This window comes from Citrus clementina, unplaced genomic scaffold, assembly GCF_000493195.1.
Source record: "Citrus clementina cultivar Clemenules unplaced genomic scaffold, Citrus_clementina_v1.0 scaffold_6, whole genome shotgun sequence".
NCBI classification, from domain to species: domain Eukaryota; kingdom Viridiplantae; phylum Streptophyta; class Magnoliopsida; order Sapindales; family Rutaceae; genus Citrus; species Citrus x clementina.
In genome coordinates, this window is record NW_006262139.1 from 19,399,489 (window position 1) to 19,420,702 (window position 21,214).

The 21,214-nt window shown below is 33.2% G+C and overlaps 3 protein-coding genes and 1 pseudogene across 4 annotated transcripts; all 4 read left to right on the forward strand.

Moving 5' to 3' along the window:
• The first annotated feature begins 881 nt into the window (after positions 1–881).
• LOC18039036 (40S ribosomal protein S28) lies at positions 882–2,190 on the forward strand. The gene is made up of 2 exons (XM_024182092.1): positions 882–983; positions 1,778–2,190. Exon 2 carries the CDS (start codon positions 1,779–1,781, stop codon positions 1,974–1,976), a length of 198 nt encoding a protein of 65 aa, XP_024037860.1. The 5' UTR covers positions 882–983; position 1,778; the 3' UTR covers positions 1,977–2,190.
• A 3,623-nt stretch (positions 2,191–5,813) lies between these two features.
• LOC18039037 (40S ribosomal protein S5) lies at positions 5,814–7,745 on the forward strand. Its single transcript, XM_006429903.2, has 5 exons — positions 5,814–5,921; positions 6,010–6,108; positions 6,775–7,046; positions 7,162–7,365; positions 7,454–7,745. The coding sequence occupies exons 2-5, from the start codon at positions 6,016–6,018 to the stop codon at positions 7,506–7,508; spliced, it is 624 nt and encodes a 207-aa protein (XP_006429966.1). The 5' UTR covers positions 5,814–5,921; positions 6,010–6,015; the 3' UTR covers positions 7,509–7,745.
• A 2,985-nt stretch (positions 7,746–10,730) lies between these two features.
• LOC18039354 lies at positions 10,731–17,671 on the forward strand (annotated as a pseudogene).
• A 365-nt stretch (positions 17,672–18,036) lies between these two features.
• On the forward strand, positions 18,037–21,203 carry LOC18038760 (EEF1A lysine methyltransferase 1). 2 transcript variants are annotated; one of them, XM_024181866.1, is made up of 5 exons: positions 18,037–18,435; positions 18,523–18,681; positions 19,239–19,320; positions 19,500–19,696; positions 21,122–21,203. In XM_024181866.1, the coding sequence occupies exons 1-4, from the start codon at positions 18,106–18,108 to the stop codon at positions 19,649–19,651; spliced, it is 723 nt and encodes a 240-aa protein (XP_024037634.1). In that variant the 5' UTR covers positions 18,037–18,105; the 3' UTR covers positions 19,652–19,696; positions 21,122–21,203. The 2 variants fall into 2 exon arrangements, with proteins under 2 accessions (XP_024037634.1, XP_006429970.1); XM_006429907.2 differs by lacking the exon at positions 21,122–21,203 and adding an exon at positions 19,847–20,237.
• Positions 21,204–21,214: the final 11 nt, after the last annotated feature.

Sequence of the window (21,214 nt, forward strand, 5' to 3'; positions counted from 1 at the left end):
TTGGATCAAATTCAAAAACTAAAATGTAGTGGTTAATCGGAAGCTATTTGAGGATGGAGGATTCTCAAGAATCCTCTGTTATTATTCGACAAGGAAATGAGAATCTCCTTAAACAATTATGACGGGGGCAGAGGCATATACAGAATATCGAACATAGGTATAAAGATGTTAATCCCCTTCTCTACCTTCTCCCCATTGCCATTCCTACACACATGTGAATTGTTTGAGCTCCATACCTATTATAACATCATAACAAGTATTTACTAACGAAACTAACTATCATCCATAACTAAATTTAAAATTTTTGTGATTACTTCATCATTTGGATTAACTAGTATCACTTCCATAGTAGAGAGTTGAACTAAGATTTACAAATATATAAAAGTAAATTTAAAGTATGTTTCAACAAAGTTTTGTTATAGCAAAATCGACAAAAGAAAAAGCTACAGTGCCTAATTATTAATTATTATTTTTCTTGTTGTAGCAGCAGTGATAATGGTAGTAGAAGTAGTATTGTAGTGGTAGTAATAATAATAGGTTTTTTTTTTTTTTGTGGAGAAGAATGATGATAATAATAGGTTGAAGACGGTATCGTAGTGAAGTGATTCCCAAGGGCCTAGGGCCCAATTGCCAAGGCCCAAAGAACCATTGTAGATTGAAGTTAAAAGAAAGTAAGACAATCCAACGGCTGAAAACGCAATAACAAAAGCGAAAAACTCAATCCTCAATGGATTGACAAATCAAGTGCGACTCACGTCGACTACACCGAATCCAAATTCCTTGTCGAACTTAAACTTCTCTTAATTTGACTAACATACCCCCAACCGATTTCCCCCACACGTCCGGGCAGAACGGTCATTTAAAATTAGTCCATCTATATAAAGGCCAATAAATCTAGGGTTTTTCGCTCCATTGCAAGAACTGCTGAAAGAAATTAGCAGCCGCTTCTGTCACCTTCTCTCTCTTCTCGCCTCTTCGCTCAGGTTCGCTTCAGTTCCCTTTTCCGCTGTTTAATTATTCATCGTCTCTTTTAATTTACGATGTCGTTTTCTGCTTTTGCCTTTTTGTTATTTTTACATGACGCTTATGGCTTTGATCTATTGCAAGCTATTTGTTGCTGAAATAATATTTGTTGTCGTACAGTAAAAAATAATTTGAACATACCTAATTGCGTTAATGAAGTAAAAATATACTTTTTCTTTTTGAATTGATGAACTTTATACACGTGCCTATTGGCTTGTTTATGTATTGTTTGGTTGGTGAGAAAATGTTTATAGAAAAACTAGGGTTTAAAGATCATTGAAAATAATTAGTCAAATTTTGCCGCATTTGTTGTTATTGCCTTATCTGTCTGATAACACACTTGATGTTTGATAGCACCTAGTTTATGAAGCTTTATTTTGATTTTTTTTATTAGTAACATGCCAAGACTAGGTGTTACTTTTGAGTAATTTTGATTCTGTGTTTTATGCTTTATGTTTTTTGATGTTACGTTAGCATGTACAATTATGTTTTAGCAGTTTGTGTAGTGTATATTGTAAATTTTGCTGCGAAATATGACTTTTATTAACTCATAGTTTCAATTGGGTATTGTAGTGAATAGTTGCTTTTAAATTCTCTTTAATGTTTTTGTATGTTTGGATTTTGACCTCATTTGATTGCTTGCTCATGTGCATGTGGGTATTTGGAAGTGTCGTTTTCCCTTGATGTAATGTTCTTCTAGTGTTATGTTTTAATAGAATTTGTTTTGCTTCCATGTTCTTCTATGTGTATGCAGAATGGATTCTCAGATTAAGCACGCTGTGGTGGTGAAAGTCATGGGCCGCACTGGTTCAAGAGGACAGGTTACTCAAGTGAGAGTCAAGTTTTTAGACGATCAGAACCGATTCATCATGAGGAATGTGAAGGGACCCGTTAGAGAAGGTGATATCCTCACTTTGCTCGAGTCTGAGAGAGAAGCTAGGAGGCTCCGTTGAAGAGTCCATCTCTGGTCATACTATCTCAAACTTTTTGTTGGAAACTAGGGTTCATTACTGTTGTTTTTAGTAGGCTAGTGATTGGCAATGTTATGAGTTTCACAACTTATTTTGAAGGTTTTCATATTTAGACTGGGTTTTGAGCCATGAATTATATGTTTTGGGATGTTTAATATCGTTCTCTTTGAAATGGAGTTAAATTTGCTTTAAATAATTCTTGTTTGTTCAAGTTTTGAAAATTTGTAGCTTTCCCTAATGCTTAAGTCTTGTTTTAATAGAAGGAATCATATTCAGAGGAATGCATGAATTTTCTTTCATAATGAAAAAGTTGTCATAAATATAGCGTGGTAGTGGATATCAAGTCAAATGTGATAAATAATGTAATGTTATCACTGTGAACTTTGATTTTTTGCAAAATATTTTAGCAATGTAATGAAAAATTATGAAATTTTTTTACGGTAGAAATCAGAATTTCTAGTCATTTTAATCTGATATATGGCTTTTCTGAGGCAGCAGAATGCTAGCAGATGAATTTGAGTGTGTCAGAAAATGAAATTGGACTAAAGAGGAGTAGGGATGGCAAAACATCGGGTCGGGCTCGGGCTTGGCCCGAGCCCGACCCGACCCGATCAATAAAGAACTAAAGCCCGATCTTAAAAAAGCCCTATCTATTTATAGTTAGGGTCGGGTTGGGCCCGACCCGAATTGGGCCAACATCGGGTCAGGCTTACCACAACCATTTTCCAAATGCAGCTGCAACTTGCATTTCCAGATGGCTTTAAGCTGCTCATGTGCTGTCCAAGCTGCTCGTGTGATGTCCACATGCCTCAATTAATTAACCACCAAAGCACTAAAATGCTATGCCGTTTTGATGCTTATGGAAATTCCACAATGGAATCAATTTGAGGGTCACACGAGACAGAACCGATCAATTTGAAGGTCACAATGGAATCAATTTGATGCTTATGGAAATTCCACAATGGAATCAATTCTAAAATTCATGTAATTACAACTTAAAAAGCAGTGAATTGGATTATAATTACAACTTAAAAAGTTCAACAGAACCGATCGAGGCTGCTGGTTTTATGGGTAATTACAGAACAAATTGGTCGGAAATAATTACTGAACAAATTGCCAATTCATGAATTCAACTCACTCACCTAGCGGCGTCGCGGATGGTCACGATGGCGGGTCACGATGGCGGATTGGCGGCGAGAAACGCGACAGTGAGACGCGACGACGAGACACGCGACGGCGAGACGCGGCTAATTGGCTGGCGTGCGTTGACAGTCACGATGCTGCTGGCTGATTCGACGGCGAGCTGGGTGGCTAGCTTAGTGGCTTAGGGTTTTTGAGAATTTGAGAGCTGTGCGTGTTGTGTCTTGTGTGATGCAGCTGTTTGTGATGTATGCGTGCAGCGTGTGATCTGTTGTGATTTTTTTTTTTTTTTTGCAAATAGGGTCGGGTTGGCTTTAAGCCCGACCCTGACCCTAAATTTGTTCGAGCTTTAAAATTGTGGCCCGAACCCGACCCGAAACCCGAAAATTCGGGCCAAAGCCCTAACAATTAGGGTTGGGTCAATCGGGTTAAAATTAGGGCCGGGCTAAATTGCCAAGTCTAAAGAGGAGAGACATTTTGAGATAAACAAGATTAAATGGGCGATGGCAGTTTGGTGAAATTTGAAACACCAATCACCAATGTGCAGTGGCAAAGTTGTGGTTGTAGAGAAATTAGCAGCCTAACAAATGAATCCATTAACTTTTAACTAAATCACAATTTTAAAGGCGACTCAGTTTGCATTTAATTCATTCGAGTCACCTATTTTGTTAGGATTTCCAAATGGTATATGACACATGATATACTATACATTGAACGGTTTATAATTCTTCACAAGTTTTAAGTGAATTACCTATGTTATCTTATTATTCAATTGATACCATATTATTTAAGATTAGATATTCGGGATAAAATTTTGAAATGTGTAACACTATTGTTCATTGATAAAATCAAATAATTTAACTGTTTAACTTTAATTTTTGTTTGGGTTTCTCTTAAATCACAATATTAAAGTTTTTGACTAACACACATTTTTATTTATCAACCAATTTTCTTTCACCACTCGCTTAATTCATAAGAATTATGTTATACAAAAGATCTTGATAAAAATATACAAAAACTTAAACAGATTTAGTTGTTCATTTCCTACAATTTTTTTTGTGTAGAGCTTCTTCAATTAGATACTGTAGTGGTAGAACAAGTACAATTTTTAACAAAATATATATATGTCAAATTTGGCTTTACGAAGAAATTTGTAGTTACCTTAGCACACCCACATGTTTATGTTATGAGAAGATTCGAATAAAATATAAACTCAAAAGAGTAATTTTGTCAATTTAACAATCAATATAGCTTAATAGTCTCAACTTTCAAAATTTTAAAATTTGAGGAAGATAAATAATTTATAACAAATACTATAACAAATGAGTAATAATTATTTATACAAATTGATATATTTTATTTACAAAATTTTAACAAGTCTTAAACAAGGGATTAGTAGTAACTAAATTATAAACAATATTATTAGTTTTAGTTTTCAGAAAAATTGAGGTCTAGTTGTTGTTAACCAACATATTTCGTTTTAAAACTATTTCATTTCACCTTCAAAATTTTCTCCTTTAAATCCTTTTATCCACCAATTATCAGTCCTTTCTTCAACAAGTCATTGTTATAATGGGGTTCAATGTCATCTCTCATTTGTTGTTTTTCATTTGTCTGAATATATCATCATTCCTACATATATCTTATCAAGTTATTGAACTCTACGCCATTAAGTATAATAATAGTTTCCATCCCTTTTCTGCTCATCAATTAGGGTTTTTTAAATAATTTTTTATTTCTTCCAATATTTTACGATCACTTCTATCTAAATGGAAATTGACTGACTTTAAATGATTCAGATTCATGGGGAAAGAGATTAGTTTTTCCAATGCTTCAATGTTAGGATTAGTTACAAGTTTGAAATTCATACAAATTTATATTTTTTTGGAATTGATTGGAATGTACTCTTATCTATTAATAAGGTTTTGGTTGACACAACTTATTATTCTTATTTACAAAATTTGTTGTTATCTTATATTCTTATTTACCAATACATTATTGACAGTTGCGTTTAATTATTTGAAGTTCTTAAGAATGTTAACACCGTCGGTGGGGTAAAAAATATGTCATTGTTTATGCTTTCATAATTGGTGAGTTTTTTATGTAATAAAATCGAATTTTAATTGTTTGTTGTGTGAACTAATCTGTAGATTGCATATTAAAAAAAAATAAAAGAAAAAGAAAAAAATAGAACTTCTTCAAGCAGAAATTGTGTTAGTGAAACTTTAATAAACAAAGGTTTTAACAAAATGTATTTGATTGCATGTTTATCAATTACGGCTTTTAAGAAGAAATATATAACTATCTTCGCAAACAAGTTTTTTAAGACCATGTTAAAAGAGATATGAATTAACATTGTTAAATATGAAAAAAAAAAAGTATTCTCAGTTAGTTTAGCCATGAGGAAAATGAATAACTTCTACTTTTAAATTCTGAATTTCAAAATTATGCTCGTTCAAATTATGCTCCAATGACATTAAAGTGATCTAAAAATTAAGAGAGCATTTGCCTTTTGGCATCTAAAAGGGTCCTCATGAATAACATGATTATAAACAGTTATTATTTATAGTTTGTTAAAAAATGAGGGCCTAAGATTTATTAACCAATCCATATTAAATTTTTTATTTTTCTTTAAAAACCAAACCCTAATTCGCTACTTGTTGGATATAAATAGTTGAAAAAAACCCTAGACTTTGGTATCGTACCACTCAGGGAGAACTCAGCGAGCGGCAGCCGATTCTTATTATTTTATCTCTCTCGCTCTCTCACTCTCTCAAAGCTCTTCAGGTAAGCTTCCCCTTTCTTCTTCATCGCAAATTATCTTGCTCGTATTTTTAGTTCTAAAAAGGCTGTCATTTGATATATTGTTGTGTAGGTAAGAATGGCGACTGCTGTAGTGGCACAATCTCAAGACCCATCACAGCCTCACTACGATGTGAAGCTCTTCAATAGGTGGACTTTCGAGGATGTTCAGGTTTGTCTTCTTTAAATTCTCCTTTTGCATTTGGTTACTTTTATTTTTTTGGTTATCTTTTTGGATCTGTATGCTGCTATTTTTGATTTTGTATTTTTTTTCAAATTATTACATGATTTTTTTGGGTCTTTTCATTTTGAGACGCATGTGATTTCATGAGTTCAGTATGGGAGTATTTTTTTTCTTTTTTCCTTTGTAGTCTTGACTGGGATTTAGTGATTCTGGAGCGGTACGTACAGGCTTTATTAAAAAATATTTTTTGGCTGCAGATTTGCAATTTGTTTGCTTAAGAGTTGGGTACGAAAAATAATTTGTTTTTTGCAATTCCCAAAATATAGACGAATTGATATGTTTTGATATGTGGTAAAAACTTGTTTTGATTAATTATGGGATTCTTGCATAGGATTATGTGTTTATGGATAAACTGGAGGAAACAGAGAAGGTTCTAGTGGTGTTGATATGTTTGTGTAGTGTATTTTAAATTTGAACACCGCTTGTCAATTATCTTTTCTTAGTGATGTGTTCTTCCAAACATTCTTGAGTACTTTATCATCTAGCACTTTTGCCAACTTGTAAATCTTATTTCTGAAATTTCTATCTTTTCTGTGTTATTATTGGTAATTGGCCTTATTAAAGATTTCTTTTTAAAAATTGTATGCACTATAGGTCAATGACATCTCGTTGAGTGATTATATTGGCGTGCAAGCGGCCAAGCACGCTACTTATGTGCCTCACACTGCTGGGAGGTACTCAGTTAAGCGTTTCCGGAAGGCCCAATGTCCCATTGTTGAGAGGCTTACGAACTCTCTTATGATGCACGGTCGTAACAACGGCAAGAAATTGATGGCCGTCAGGATTGTTAAGCATGCCATGGAGATCATTCACCTTTTGACTGACCAGAACCCAATTCAAGTCATTGTTGACGCTGTCATCAACAGGTATTGAAGTCTGATTTCTCTAAAACATTGTGGAAGTTTTTCTTTGCTATTTATGCAACTGGTTTATCGATGTGCTCTTTTATTGAATTATCTCGAATTTCCTTTGTTGCTGCAGTGGTCCAAGGGAAGATGCTACCCGTATTGGATCTGCTGGTGTTGTTAGGCGTCAGGCTGTGGATATTTCCCCATTGCGCCGTGTGAATCAAGCGATCTATCTACTCACCACTGGTGCTCGTGAATCTGCTTTTCGTAACATCAAGACTATTGCCGAATGCTTGGCCGATGAACTCATTAATGCTGCCAAGGGTTCATCTAACAGGTAACCAACCAATCATGGCCTTGGTTCTGCTCTGTTACTTCTTTACTTACAATTTCTTGAAACTGATTGTTACCACTTGCATTTTCAGCTATGCGATCAAGAAGAAGGATGAGATTGAGAGAGTGGCAAAGGCCAATCGCTGAGGACGTGATAGTGGAGAAGCAGATGCAGAAAGTTGTACTTTTAAAAAAAAAAAAAACTTTTGGACGATGTTTTGTTGCTATTTTATGAATGTTGTTTCAAGTTTTGAGTAGATGATATTGAGGATGCATTTAGTGACTTACCGGTTCCATATGCCATGTGGTGGATGTTACGATGGAGTCTGCACAACTTAGTCAAACTAGAATTTGATGGTTTATAAATTCTGCTGTTTGTGATTACCACAGTGCTTCTTGAATGCATTCTTCTGAAGATTGATGTGATTTTTTCTCTCTTTATTACTGGCATATCCTTAGAATTTAAATGGTTTTTTAATGTTATATATATATATATATATATATATCATTCAATGAGGTCACTTTGACTTGGCCCGTAGGCGAATGTTGAGTCTTTGAGTTCTTAATTGCATTTTGAAAATTAATCTTATTTCTTAATCAATATCCATAATATAATATGAAAACCAAATTTGTGAATTTGATTCAAGCTTTCCCTGTCCAAACCCAAGCCCAAGTCGAAGCCCAGGGGTCTGTTAATAAAAATTAAAAGAAAACATAAAATTAAAGGAAAGCAATAGAAATTCTCCTGCGGTCAAAAGGTTTTGTAAGAAAAAGAATTTTGTTCTTACCGGATTTCTTGAGGAATATCGATAAGGTTACTTTTTGTGTGTGTGTGTCTGTGTGTGTGTGTATTTAATAGGGTACCTTTAGAGGGGTGCTTCTTATAAGTCTATTTATAAAATAGTTCGATGCGGATTATTTATAATTGTTAGATGCAAACAAACTTGTTGACATTTCAAATATTTTTTTTTCAATAGAATAACAAGAGTAATGATACACTTTCGTGAGGGAATTTACTAAAAAATTGAAAGCAATCGAATTTTCTAACTAAGGTACTAGTAAAAAATAAAGTATTATTTTATGCTATATAATACGTAATATTTTCAAAAGATAGAGCAAATTCAAGTTTCAATTAGTATTCCCTAATTATACTCATTTATGTTCGTAGAGCAACAATAAAGAATTGCATAAAATTAAATTTGATAGAAATCATAAGTTAATTCATATCGTTCTTCAATAAAATATGAACTAGGTATTTTGGTTTGTTTATTCTTTATTTATTCAAAATCATTAACTAGTTTTTCTCGACATGTATTGATTATTTACTGGGTGAGGCTAATTACACTTTAAAAACTGATTTCAACACTCTATTACTTTGAACACTCATTTATTAAATTTAAAAAATTATATTTTACTTTGTATACTCTTTCAAATACCAAAACAATTCCTTACTTAAACTACTTTAATTAATTATCTTTATTTACTCCGCACACTTATAAAAATACTCATCTTAAAAAAATAAAATAAGGCACTCAAAATTTTTATGGATTAGTTTGTAATTTAATAATTTATTTAAAATAATTCATTTAAGATCTTTTAGAGAAGTAAGATTATAATTTCTGCTGGTTTTCTTTAAAGTAATTTCTGTTGGTATTATTAATGAATATTTCACTCATTCAATTAACGCCATGACTACAACTTAGAAGAATAAAAAATAAATGGATCATGGATGAATACTTTTCTCAATCAACATGGTCAACGTACAATTTCACTTAAATGAATTTTCTAACTTAATAGATGTTTGTGGTCTATAGTCATTCTTAATGGCCGTGATTCATAATACATTGGCACGAACCTGTTAATTAACACTTATATTTATGTAAATTTAATAATTCGTAGTCGGTGGATTGATTATTGATCTATTTTTGTAAATTCGTAAAAATCCGAGAATTCGTAAAAAAATAAAAAGTATTTATTTAATTAAAAATAAAACTTGTAAATATGACATTAGTACTTGCTAGTAAATAAATAAGTTAAAATATAGTTACATTAACACTATATTATATCTTATTCGATAATAACATAAAATAAAAAATAACTAAATAAACAAATATAGCTTCCTAAATAGTAAATTTTCATTTTGGTGTGTTATATTTTGAAACTTTAAATGCATTTTCTAGTTTTATTTAAACAATTAATTTATTTAAATCTTATTTAATTTTAAATTTGGTCGGTAGTAAAATTATTTTTATATTAATTTTTTTTATTTAGTTAATTCGTGGATTGGACATAATTAAAAATTTTCAGTCCATAAACCAATCCGCAAAATGATGGATTTGGTCAAATCCTCATATGATCCATAGATGTATGAATTAGATTTAGATTGAATTTCACCAATATATGGATTGGATTGGATTGAAAATTTATAGTCCGTAAAATTGTGGATTGGATATGGATTGTTGTCCAATCCATAAAATCTGATTCGCGAACACCCCTAAGGGTCGGTTTGGGATTGCGGTTGAAATTCAATAAGCCACTTATTTCATAATTTTTGATAAAAATATTGTTTAATAAATTTTATAAAATCGGCTTATTTCATAATTTTCTCAATTTTATCAGCAACTTTTAAAAGCAGGTAAGGAATTGCTTTTCGTAAGCAGCTTATTTAATAAGCTACCACACCTTTTTAAAATTCTTATTACAACCCTGCATTTTAATCAAAAGACAATTGTATCTAACTTATTCATAAACGCTAATATATAAATCATCAGATATCATATTATCGCTATAATTTAGTTACCACCATAATTACGTACATTCTCTCCGGTTTTGATTCGGTAAGTTCATATTCTAATTGAGTTTTCTAATGTAAGTTCATATTCTAATGTAATTTTACATATTTATGAAAAAAGATATGTCTAAATAATTTATTAAATATACTCTAAAAATAACAAGTAATTAAAACTTATGTTTATTTTGGTCATCATATAATAAAACAACACTTTTGTGAGAAAATTTATCAAACGCATGTACTCTACTTTTTAAACTTACAGTAACCACAACAATACAATTTACCAAATATTAAATTATTTTTTTAATCAGTAGCTTATTTTATTTACACGACACAAATAATTTATTTCATCAGCCCCGTAATCTCAAACTAACACTAGGAATAACTGATTTGATATTGTTACCTTACTTGAAGAGTTTAATGCTGTTGATTAAAAGGAAAATAAAATTTAAGAACTGGGACCAAACATGCCAGGCCCAGCCCAAAGATCCTTCATTTGAGAAAATTAAAATCAAATAAAAAAAAAGAAAAAAAGAAAAAAAGCTCTTAGGTGGCTTAAACGGTTAAACCTGCTCTGCTCGACTGCTCCGCTCCGCTCCGTAGTTTTTTTCATCGGGTCCGGGTAGAGACCCAAAGGTCTTGAGCGACCGATCCGGCTGAACAACTCAAAAGATAAAGAAGTATCGTAAGTGCAAACTGAATTTGTTTCTTGCAATGAAGCTTGTGCGCCTGAGAACAACGCTGTACAACATCAAAGCACAATTGGGTCTCGGGAATGTATTGGATTCTTCTTCCTCTTACTCGACGGCGACAAGAACTACGACTCGAGAAGTGACAAATAGTTTGCGGAAGGGTTCATCAATGTATAAGCTTTACCGCATGCTTTCTCCAATGGGGGACCCAAATGATTCAATGGTTCCGCTGCTCGATCAATGGGTCGAAGAAGGACGCCCATTGGATATGGAACAGCTCCGAATCATCATTAAGAAGTTTCGGTTGTACAAACGATTCTCTCACGCTCTCCAGGTATTAAAAGTCGTAATATTTTTATTATTATTTGCATTGCAATTTTCAAAAAAGTTCTGTTGAAAATGTTTGTTACTGTAATGATTTTATGGCTCCAAAAAATTTGTATCATGTTCCCCTTTGATGGCATTTTGAGATGTAGTAGTAGATTTGGGAATTGTAGCGGGATAGCCTAGCCTCATGAATCCGGATAGCTAAAACTTTCATTTTTGCTCTATGTTGTGTAGTTCATATATGGATTATCTGAAATTGAAACGATTTCAGTTTCATTACTAGTTTTTGGACTGTATTTTTGCACCTTTGCTCCCAAGCCTGTTGATGGTCCTGTTGGTTGATGAGAATAGATTGATTGAGTTAACAAGTCTACTTAACTTAATGAGACTGATCAAGGGAGCCGTTTTTTGTTTTCTGTAAATTCGACTTTCGGGGAAGCATACTGGATTTGAGCTACCTGTGATAAGTGGAACCATTGGTTTCTTGTTATTAGTAAGGATGCTTATTCTGTTTTATGATTTCATTTTTTTGTCATCTCATTGGTTTATCTCCCCGTCCCCCTTCCTTCCCAGATATCTATGTGGATGACCAAGAAGAGCAACTTCGTACTCACACCTGCTGATGTTGCCATTAGGCTAGACTTGATTGCTAAAGTTCAGGGAATAGAACAAGCAGCAAATTATTTCAATTGTGTTCCAGAAAAGTTAAAGCTTCCCAGCGTTTATATTGCTCTCCTCAATGCCTATGCCTGTGCAAAATCTGCAGAAAAGGCAGAGATTATCATGCAGCAAATGAGGGATCGGGGGTTGGTTAAAAAAACTATAGATTACAATTCCATGATGAATGTTTATTATCAGACTGGAAATTACAAGAAACTTGACAGTCTGATGCACGAAATGGAAGAAAAGGGTATTGATTGTGACAAATATACATTCAGCATCCTTCTCAGTGCGTATGCAGCTGCTTCTGATGGTGAGGGAATTGACAAGATTGTGGCAATGATGGAAGCGGATCGGGGTGTTGTTTTAGACTGGACAGTTTATGCTACAGCAGCTAGTGGATATGTAAAAGCTGGGCTTTCGGACAAGGCTTTGGCAGTGTTAAGGAAGTCTGAGGTACTAATGATGCACAACAAATTCAGTAGAGCATATGATTTTGTTATCACACAATATGCAGCATGTGGGAATAAAGATGACGTTTTAAGAGTTTGGAAACACTACAAGCAGAACTTGAAGGTTTACAATAGGGGCTATATTTGTGTTATATCTTCCTTGTTGAAATTTGATGGCATGGAAAGTGCTGAGAAGATTTTTGAGGAGTGGGAGTCTCGTAATTTATGTCATGATATCCGAATTCCAAATCACTTGATCGATGCATACTGCAGAAGAGGGCTTTTGCACAAGGCTGAAACTCTTATCTACAAGGCACAGTTGAGGGGGACAGAGCCTAATGTCAGGACATGGTATCTTATGGCAACGGGGTATCTTCAAAATAATCAAAGTGAGAAAGGAGTGGAAGCAATGAAGAAAGCGTTAGTGCTTTTGGAAGCTGGAACCAGGTGGAAGCCAAGCAAGGAATGTTTGGCTGCCTGTCTGGGATACTATAAAAAGGAAAGAGATATTGAGGGGGCAGGTTATTTCATAAAATTACTTACCGGCAAGGAAATTATCTCTGCAGATCTTCATGATAGATTGTTAAATAATATACGAAATGGGTAATCAAATTGGATTGTACGCAGCTGAGTTCTCTGGTAATTCTTTGGCTGGGAAGGGAGAATCACTTTTGAACCTTAAGAATGTTAGCAGTATTAAGAAGAGGAAACGCTGCAAACACAAAATTACAACAAGAAAAGGAGTATGACGGCGTTTATTTTGTGAGAGCTTTCCATGTATTTTGATTGGAAGGCGCAATAATGTTCAGAAAGTTGATGAAATTGTTCAGTTTACGTGCAGCATTATAATAAAACTGCTTTTACTAGATTTGTTTCTTCAAAACCAACTTCAAGCTAAGACCAATGCTTGTAAAGTTTCACAAGTCCAGAATGAGTTTCTGGGAATGACACTTGCCCAATTAGAGACTGAATCTGCTAAGACGGCTCACAGTATTTCTACCTATAGAAAAGATCGTGAAAGAGGCGATCAGAATGGTACTCGAATCCATTTTACGGTCTTGATTTTCGAGAGCCATCGCACTTCCACTCGGGTTCGAGCCTGCCACTCGGTCCTAAGATGGATCAAAGAAGAATGGGGAATCTCTCGCTGGTTTTGACACCTTTTTATACTAAACTGTGAACTTATCAAAATAGCCGAATTCAAGTTATTAAGTAATAATAAAACTAAATTTCCAAAATCAAGCGCAAGTAAAAAAAAAAAAATCAATTTGACTTGTAGAAAATAAAATAAAATAAAATACAAATTTGAGAAAAATTTGGAAAAATTATAAAGAAAACTTCAAATAAGTAATTGAGGCCAAAATGAAGGAATTGGAGATGATCTGTTGATTTATAATAATAAAATCCTATGAATCACATTCCATTGCTATGTTTGGAAGTTTGAAATGGTATATTACATATCCTAAAATAAACACTTATGTTTGGTTTGAAGAAATATAAAGAGAAGAGAGGAAAGGAGCAGAAAAAAATGAGGAGAGAAAAATAAATTTCTTATTTAGTTAAATAAAAAAATAAGAGTAAGGTGGCGTTTGTTTTTTTGTCTGAAATCTGAATAGACCTGAATTAGTCTGAATTCTGAATAGGTCTGAATGTCTGAATCTGAATAATATGTTTGTTTTTTCGTCTGAATCTCGAAAAATAAGTATTAAGTTGTTTGTTTTTTTCAACTTAAAAAGCTGAAAATATGTACTTTTACATTTGTATCCTTATTAAATTTGAATGTCAAATAAATAATATATTAAATACCACAATATTTTAACATTTATAAGTAAAACTATATTCAAATGAATACATAATTATTTTAGAATTTTAATATATAAAATACCATAAATTTCAAATTTTATCATATATAATATAAGAAAGAAAAAACAGGGATATTTTTATGTGGGGTAAATATCTATAGGTGAGTTTTGGGATAGACATGAAAAATGAATTATAAAACATGGATATTTTTGACATTAGCAAGTAATTGACTTAATTCAGATTTCTCCATTAAGTAAAAAGCCAAAAAAATTAGCTTATTTTATTAAGTCAAAATTATCTAAAAAGTCTCATTAAGTTATAAAAACAAACACCTCTAATTAACTTAATTAATTAAGTTAAGTCACTTTAAATCATTAAGTTAAAAAACAAACGCCACCTAAATCTATTTTTTACTCATTTTCTCTCAACTCTTTCTTTTCTGTACATCTCCTCTTCTACCATTTCTTCCAACCAAACATGGGTTGGAGTTTTAGTTACCGGCCCAAAAATTATACTAGGCATTCTCCCAAACCTTGCCTACATCAGATAGTTTGAGGATGACGTAATTCATAGTAACTAGTAGAAAATGTAATTAAATTTTAACGCAATAATATAATTAAATATTAAAATATAGTCAGCTATAGAAGTTTATTATTATTAGAAGAAAAAAAAGGACTGTTAGTCCTCTAATATTTGGAACAGAAACATAAAATCCTCTAATAGTTTAAAAAAATATATAACTTTTATATTCTATTAATCTTTAATTTACTTTAACTGAGAAATAGGTAATATTGTATATTCACAAAAAAAAAATGATTGTATTTTTAATAAATGACGTATAAAACTTATAAAATCATATTCTTCCCTAAAATTACAGCTGCAACTACTCTACAAATTAATAAGATTTACAATATATTTTTTAAAATTGAGTGAGTTTTTTACTCCTTTCCATACGTTAGAATCCTAAAACCCCATTTCCCCATTACCCTTTTATCACAAACCCTACATTGTTCTGTCATTTCCCCGTAAACTGAAAATTTTCAAGCAAATGAAGCTCCCACGCTACTATACAGTACTCTACAACATCAAAGCTCAATTGGGTCTGGGAAATGGGCTGGGTTTATCCTCTTACGCGACAGCGACGAGTACCGCAACTCGAGAAAGTAAGTGGAAGGGTTCAATGCATACTCTTTTCCGTAGGATTTCTCCAATGGGAAATCCAAATGTCTCGATCGTTCCGCTACTCAACCAATGGGTTGAAGAAGGACATCCGGTCGACAAACAACAGCTCCAAAGGTTCATCAAGGAGCTGCGATTTTTCAGCCGATTCACTCACGCTCTTGAGGTATCAATTTAAGGGTCCTTTTTTTGAAATAATTTTTTTTAAAATTGTTTTGGAAATTACTAATTAAACGATGCGTTTGGTTCTCTTGAAAAGAAAATGGAGATTTTATAATTTAATTTGAGTATTTTGCATTGCAGTTCAAGAAATTCCGTGCTCATAGACTGAATATTTGTAATGAATTTATTAGAAAATCTTGACGACGCCCATGGGCTCCATTGATTTTTTAGCAAGGTTTATTTGCGGTTCATTTTGCAATTTTGAGTAACAATTTGTGCCATAATGAAGTCATATGTTACATTTGCCTGTTCTATTTGAAGGTATTGAGTTGACTGTTTCTTGAACTTCTCCTGGTTTTTGGGAGCTGAACCGCCAAGCTTTAGTATCTGATCTCTTTTGTGTATTTCTCAGATGGATCTTTTACATTTATTTATCATAAGATTTTAGCGATGAGTTGTTTTTAGCTGTCATCCAATTCCTAATTGATAATCCCAATTTTTTTATCCGGGCAAACTACATTCAGCAAGGAGAGGGAAATAGCTGCAGTTATCAACACTTTTTGCTGTTCTACTCAACTATATTTTTGGCGAAGAATAAAAATCATTAGCTGCTGATGCTAATTAGACACTGTATTGTTGTTATTAAACTTTTTGGATATTTCATCATGATTTTGGGTATCTCCAATGTTTGGCTTCCTAATATTATGATCTGTCCCCCCTCTCTTCCCCAGATATCGATGTGGATGACAGACAAAAGGTATCTCAATATTACAGCTGCTGATGCTGCTGTTCAGCTGGACTTGATCGCTAAAGTTAAAGGCATAGAAGAAGCAGAAAATTATTTCAGTTATATCCCAGAAAAAATAAAGGGCCTTGAGGTTTATTCTGCTCTTCTCAACTGCTATTCCAATGTAAAATCCACAGATAAAGCAGAGGCCACCATGCAGAAAATGAGAGATTTGGGGCTGGCTAGGACAACACTGGTTTACAATAGCATGCTTAAGCTTTATTATAAAACTGGAAATTTTGAGAAACTTGACAGTCTGATGCACGAAATGGAAGAAAACGGCATTACTTATGACAGATACACGTATTGCACCCGTCTTAGTGCATATGCTGATGCTTCTGACCATGAGGGAATTGACAAGATTTTGACAATGATGGAAGCAGATCCCAATGTTGCATTGGACTGGGTAATTTATGCTACTGTAGGAAACGGGTATGGAAAAGTTGGGCTTCTAGACAAGGCTTTAGCAATGTTGAAGAAATCTGAGGAACAAATAAAGGGTGCAAAGGTCAATAGCGCATATAACGTCATTCTCACTTTATATGGAAAATATGGGAAGAAAGATGATGTTCTAAGAATTTGGGGAACTGTACAAGAAAGCAGTGAAGGTTCTCAACAATGGCTATAGAAATGTCATATCTTCCCTGCTGAAACTTGATGACCTAGAAAGCGCTGAGAAAATTTTTGAGGAGTGGGAATCCCAGGCTTTATGCTATGATACCCGGATACCAAACTTCCTTATTGATGCGTACTGCAGAAATGGGCTTTTGGAGAAGGCTGAAAATCTTATAAACCATGAGAAATTGAAGGGAAGGGAGATTCATGTGAAGTCATGGTACTATTTAGCTACAGGGTATCGGCAGAATAATCAAATTCATAAAGCAGTTGAAGCAATGAAGAAAGTATTAGCAGCTTATCAAACTTTGGTCAAGTGGAAGCCAAGTGTGGAAAGCTTGGCTGCATGTCTTGATTACTTTAAAGATGAAGGAGATATTGGTGGAGCAGAGAATTTCATAGAACTCCTCAATGATAAAGGTTTTATCCCCACGGATCTTCAAGACAAATTATTGGATAACGTTCGAAATGGAAAATCAAACTTGGAAACTCTCAGGGAGTTGTATGGTAATTCTTTGGCTGGAAATGAAGAAATACTTTCAGGTCCAGAGGGTGATACCAGTGATTTGATAGAAGAGAAAGTACATTGAAACATGATTTCCGAAGACCTCTCTAACTTTCCCATAACCTAGCATTAGGTAGTAGAAGCAAAATGAGCATGAAGGTTTATTTGGTGATTGTAAGAGATATTTTCATGTCCATTTTGGGATAATGGCGATGAAGCCACTTCTGAATCCATCATCTTAGATGGTTAATGAAGGAAGTATGTTTATGTTTCTTCCAAATTATTTGTGGTGGTGGTGGTCGGATAAATGGTTGCTTTCACCCAAAACAAAAAACAAGTGAGAAAATGAGGAATCATCCTTGTTTATTCTCTGTAAAAAATTAATTTCTTGTTCAAAGAGACTCTCTTAAAGATTCTGTATATCTCTGAAAGAATTTTAAGGAAAGTTCTATTCTTAAACGAAGGATTACTACATTTTTTGCACGAACAATTTTTAAATTTCACAATTCTGAAACTTGCTGATTGTATAAAAATAAAAGGTAATGATATAGTCATAAGTTTTTGTACAAAAATAAATAAAAAATGTATACTAATCAGTCTAATCTAATTTATTAAGACATTATGGCGTCACTTGGCATGGTAAAAATAATTTTTTTTTCTTTTATGAAATAATAATTGTTTAAAAAAGACGAACAATTTTACTACTCGTATAAAGAATTACTCATCTCTGCATACAAGCTACAGCAGCCGCGGCAGCCAAAAGTAACCAAAATGGAGGAGCTCAAAGAAAACAAAATGCACCTCAAAAACGACGACGTTGAAGTCGAAGAGGATGATGACCGGCCGATGCTGAGCTCTCAAGCTTTGGCAGCTCTTCAGGAATTCCTTTCAGAACAAAACCAAACTTCGGAAACTGCTCAAAATAAAACAGAATCAGACTCAGATGAGGTGGCGTTAGTGTCGGAGGACTGGAGGCTGAGCCAGTTCTGGTACGACGCCGTTACGGCAGAGACTGTAGCTCAAGAAGCCGTTTCTCTTTGTAGTGATTCCGATTCTCGCGTTGCCTGTATTGCTTGCCCCACGCTCTACGCTTACTTAAAGGTAATTTATTTATTGATTGATTGATTATTTGTATGTATTTACTCTTTTTTTTTTTGGGAGATAAAATTGATTCATTTGAATTTACAGAAAATTAGACCTGAGGTGTCGGCGAAAATACTTGAATACGACATGCGTTTTGAGCAATATGGAAGTGATTTTGCGTTTTATGATTATAATCAACCGCAAGATTTGCCGTTGGAGCTCAAGCATGCTTTCAATGTTGTTGTCGCAGATCCACCTTATCTGGTGAGATTTTATTAATCATCATTTTAATTTATTCAAAAATGGTTAAATTGTTGAAATGCTAGTAGCTTAGTACATAATTTTTTGTTAATTTTTAATCTGCTTCCATGTAACTGTGGAGCAATGAGATTAATATTGGTGATTATGGTCGTAGATTGGACGCATAGTCACTACTATTCTACTAAGCTTTTAAGCCTTTGCGAGGGTAGACAATTTTTCTTGCCTTCTAATGTCTATGATCTCTTAATATTTTGAAAAATAATCTTGTTAGAAAAATGATAAATAAGTGTTTTGAATTCCTTTGAGGCTTGGACACCCTGTGCCAACTCCAAGCATTTTATGGGTTATTTAAAAAGGAAAAATTAAGTTGGACTTGTTGCAATTGCATGAGTTCATCCATTTGTATCTTACGTATCCCTGGTAGATGCATGTGGCGGGGAACATGATTCCTAGTTCTATGTCTAGCTGTGAGCATATTGTATGGTCAAGTTTGGAATCACATGCTTATAAATGTAAGTAGAAATTGATGGGTTGATTCTATTGATATGTGTGATCAACAGAGCAAGGAGTGTCTGGAGAAAGTAAGTGAAACAGTTTCTTTTCTTGCTAGACCAGGGGATTCGAAGTTGCTTCTACTCACAGGTTGACATTGATTCTCCATCCATTCTTGTAACATAATTGCTCTTTATATGTTTGGTTTATACCTTTTGAAAGAATTTAGTGACCCTGTTATTAGTTACTCTTACCACATAATTTTCTTAGGCTTTTCTTTGTAGCCTTTTCATGGTAAATTCGATAGATTGCATTTGTGATGGTTGCAGGTGAGGTGCAGAAGGAGAGAGCTGCAGAGCTTTTAGGTTTGCGTCCGTGTGGTTTTAGACCACAGCACTCTAGCAAACTTGGGAATGAATTTCGACTATTCACAAACTATGGCCCGGGTACGAGATTAGGAGGGTGGGAGCAAGAGAACTAGGTGCATGTTGCTTTCTACAACTGGACTAATGTTACCTGGCCAATGGTATGACCATATGTGGTTTCTGTATTTATAGTCCTTGTATTATTTTGATTGCTTAAAAAAAAAAAAAAGGTATAGATATCAGTTAGCTAATATCTTGAGCCATGATTGTCATTCTAGTTTAGATATCTGACATTTGAATTATGGCAACAGATTTGATTACAGTTTCTTATTTTAGCTGCAAAAACTAAGATGATGGTGGGAGGCTTTCACTTTCGAGTTGTAATTATGGAAAAACTCCAGCTGAATTGTGCTCTCATTGCTCAGCATGAAAGTGAACTGCAAGGAGAATGTGTTTCTTTCACTTTGTTCTTGTGTTATTTTCCTCTCTTACTTTTTTTTTCCTCGTTTTAAGACCAATTTTGACATTTAACTATGAACCGGTACATTATCCTGTACGAAATTGCAAATTTGTATGTTTTGAGATAATGTAGTCGGAATATTTCCATTTTTTCCTGATCTTCTCTTCCCCAAAGAAAGTGTGTAAACCCAAAAGCTTTTAGAATTTTCATCGTATTTTACCCGGGATGCAGCATAGACTAACAAGTAGTTTGAAACGTATACTCATTGACGTTGTATTAGAACTGCGGAAAGTTGTGCTCAAATGATGGAACATTATTATAGATTTTCACGTGGTGAGTGATTTATCTAAATTATGTGTGAATTGTAGAAAATTTGTGTGTATACGATATGAGATGCATGACTCTATAATTAATAGGTGAATTGTATAAAGTTCAAATAATGTAACATATGGTGCGAAATTATCTCAAATTGTCTTGTAATTAGTGATTTTTAAAATTATGTGTGAATTGCATAAAATTTGTGTGTATACGATATGAGATGCATTACTCTATAATTAATAGGATTAATTGAATCCTTACTAAGTTTATTTGATTATTGAAGTTAAATAAGAAATTATTTTTAATTTGAGTCTTAATATCATGTCATATTATTTAGGTATTCAAATAGTGACGTATCTAATATTACTTAAACAAATATTAACTTTTGTGACATCTTATTTAAAAAAAATATCAAAAGATCAAAAAGCACCTAATTGTCAAACCTAAACTTAAACCATGTTTGGAATTGAGGTGATATAACTTTTAAATTATGTGGAAAAAAAGTTATAATTATGAAATAAAAGTTAATATTACGTAGTAAATATAATTAAAAAAAATAATTTTGATAAAATTAGTAAAGATATAATAGATTTTTCATTATATAAGTGTAAAATTAAATCAACTTAATTTTTAAATTATAATAATTAATATTTACCAAATATTTTAGTGGCGTAACTTTTCAGGTACAATTGTCTAATCTCTTCCTCAAACAAGCTAATCAAATTGGACTAACAACTTTTAATATATTTTGGCTTCAAATTTTATAATTTCACAAATAGGAGAAAGTTTAACAATTTGTATCAAATAGGTCCACAGCAGGCAGTAGTGATTTGGACAATTGGACAGTATATGTCCTTAATTAAGAAAACGTTAAAGATTCAGGGACCCGAATGTTGTAAAG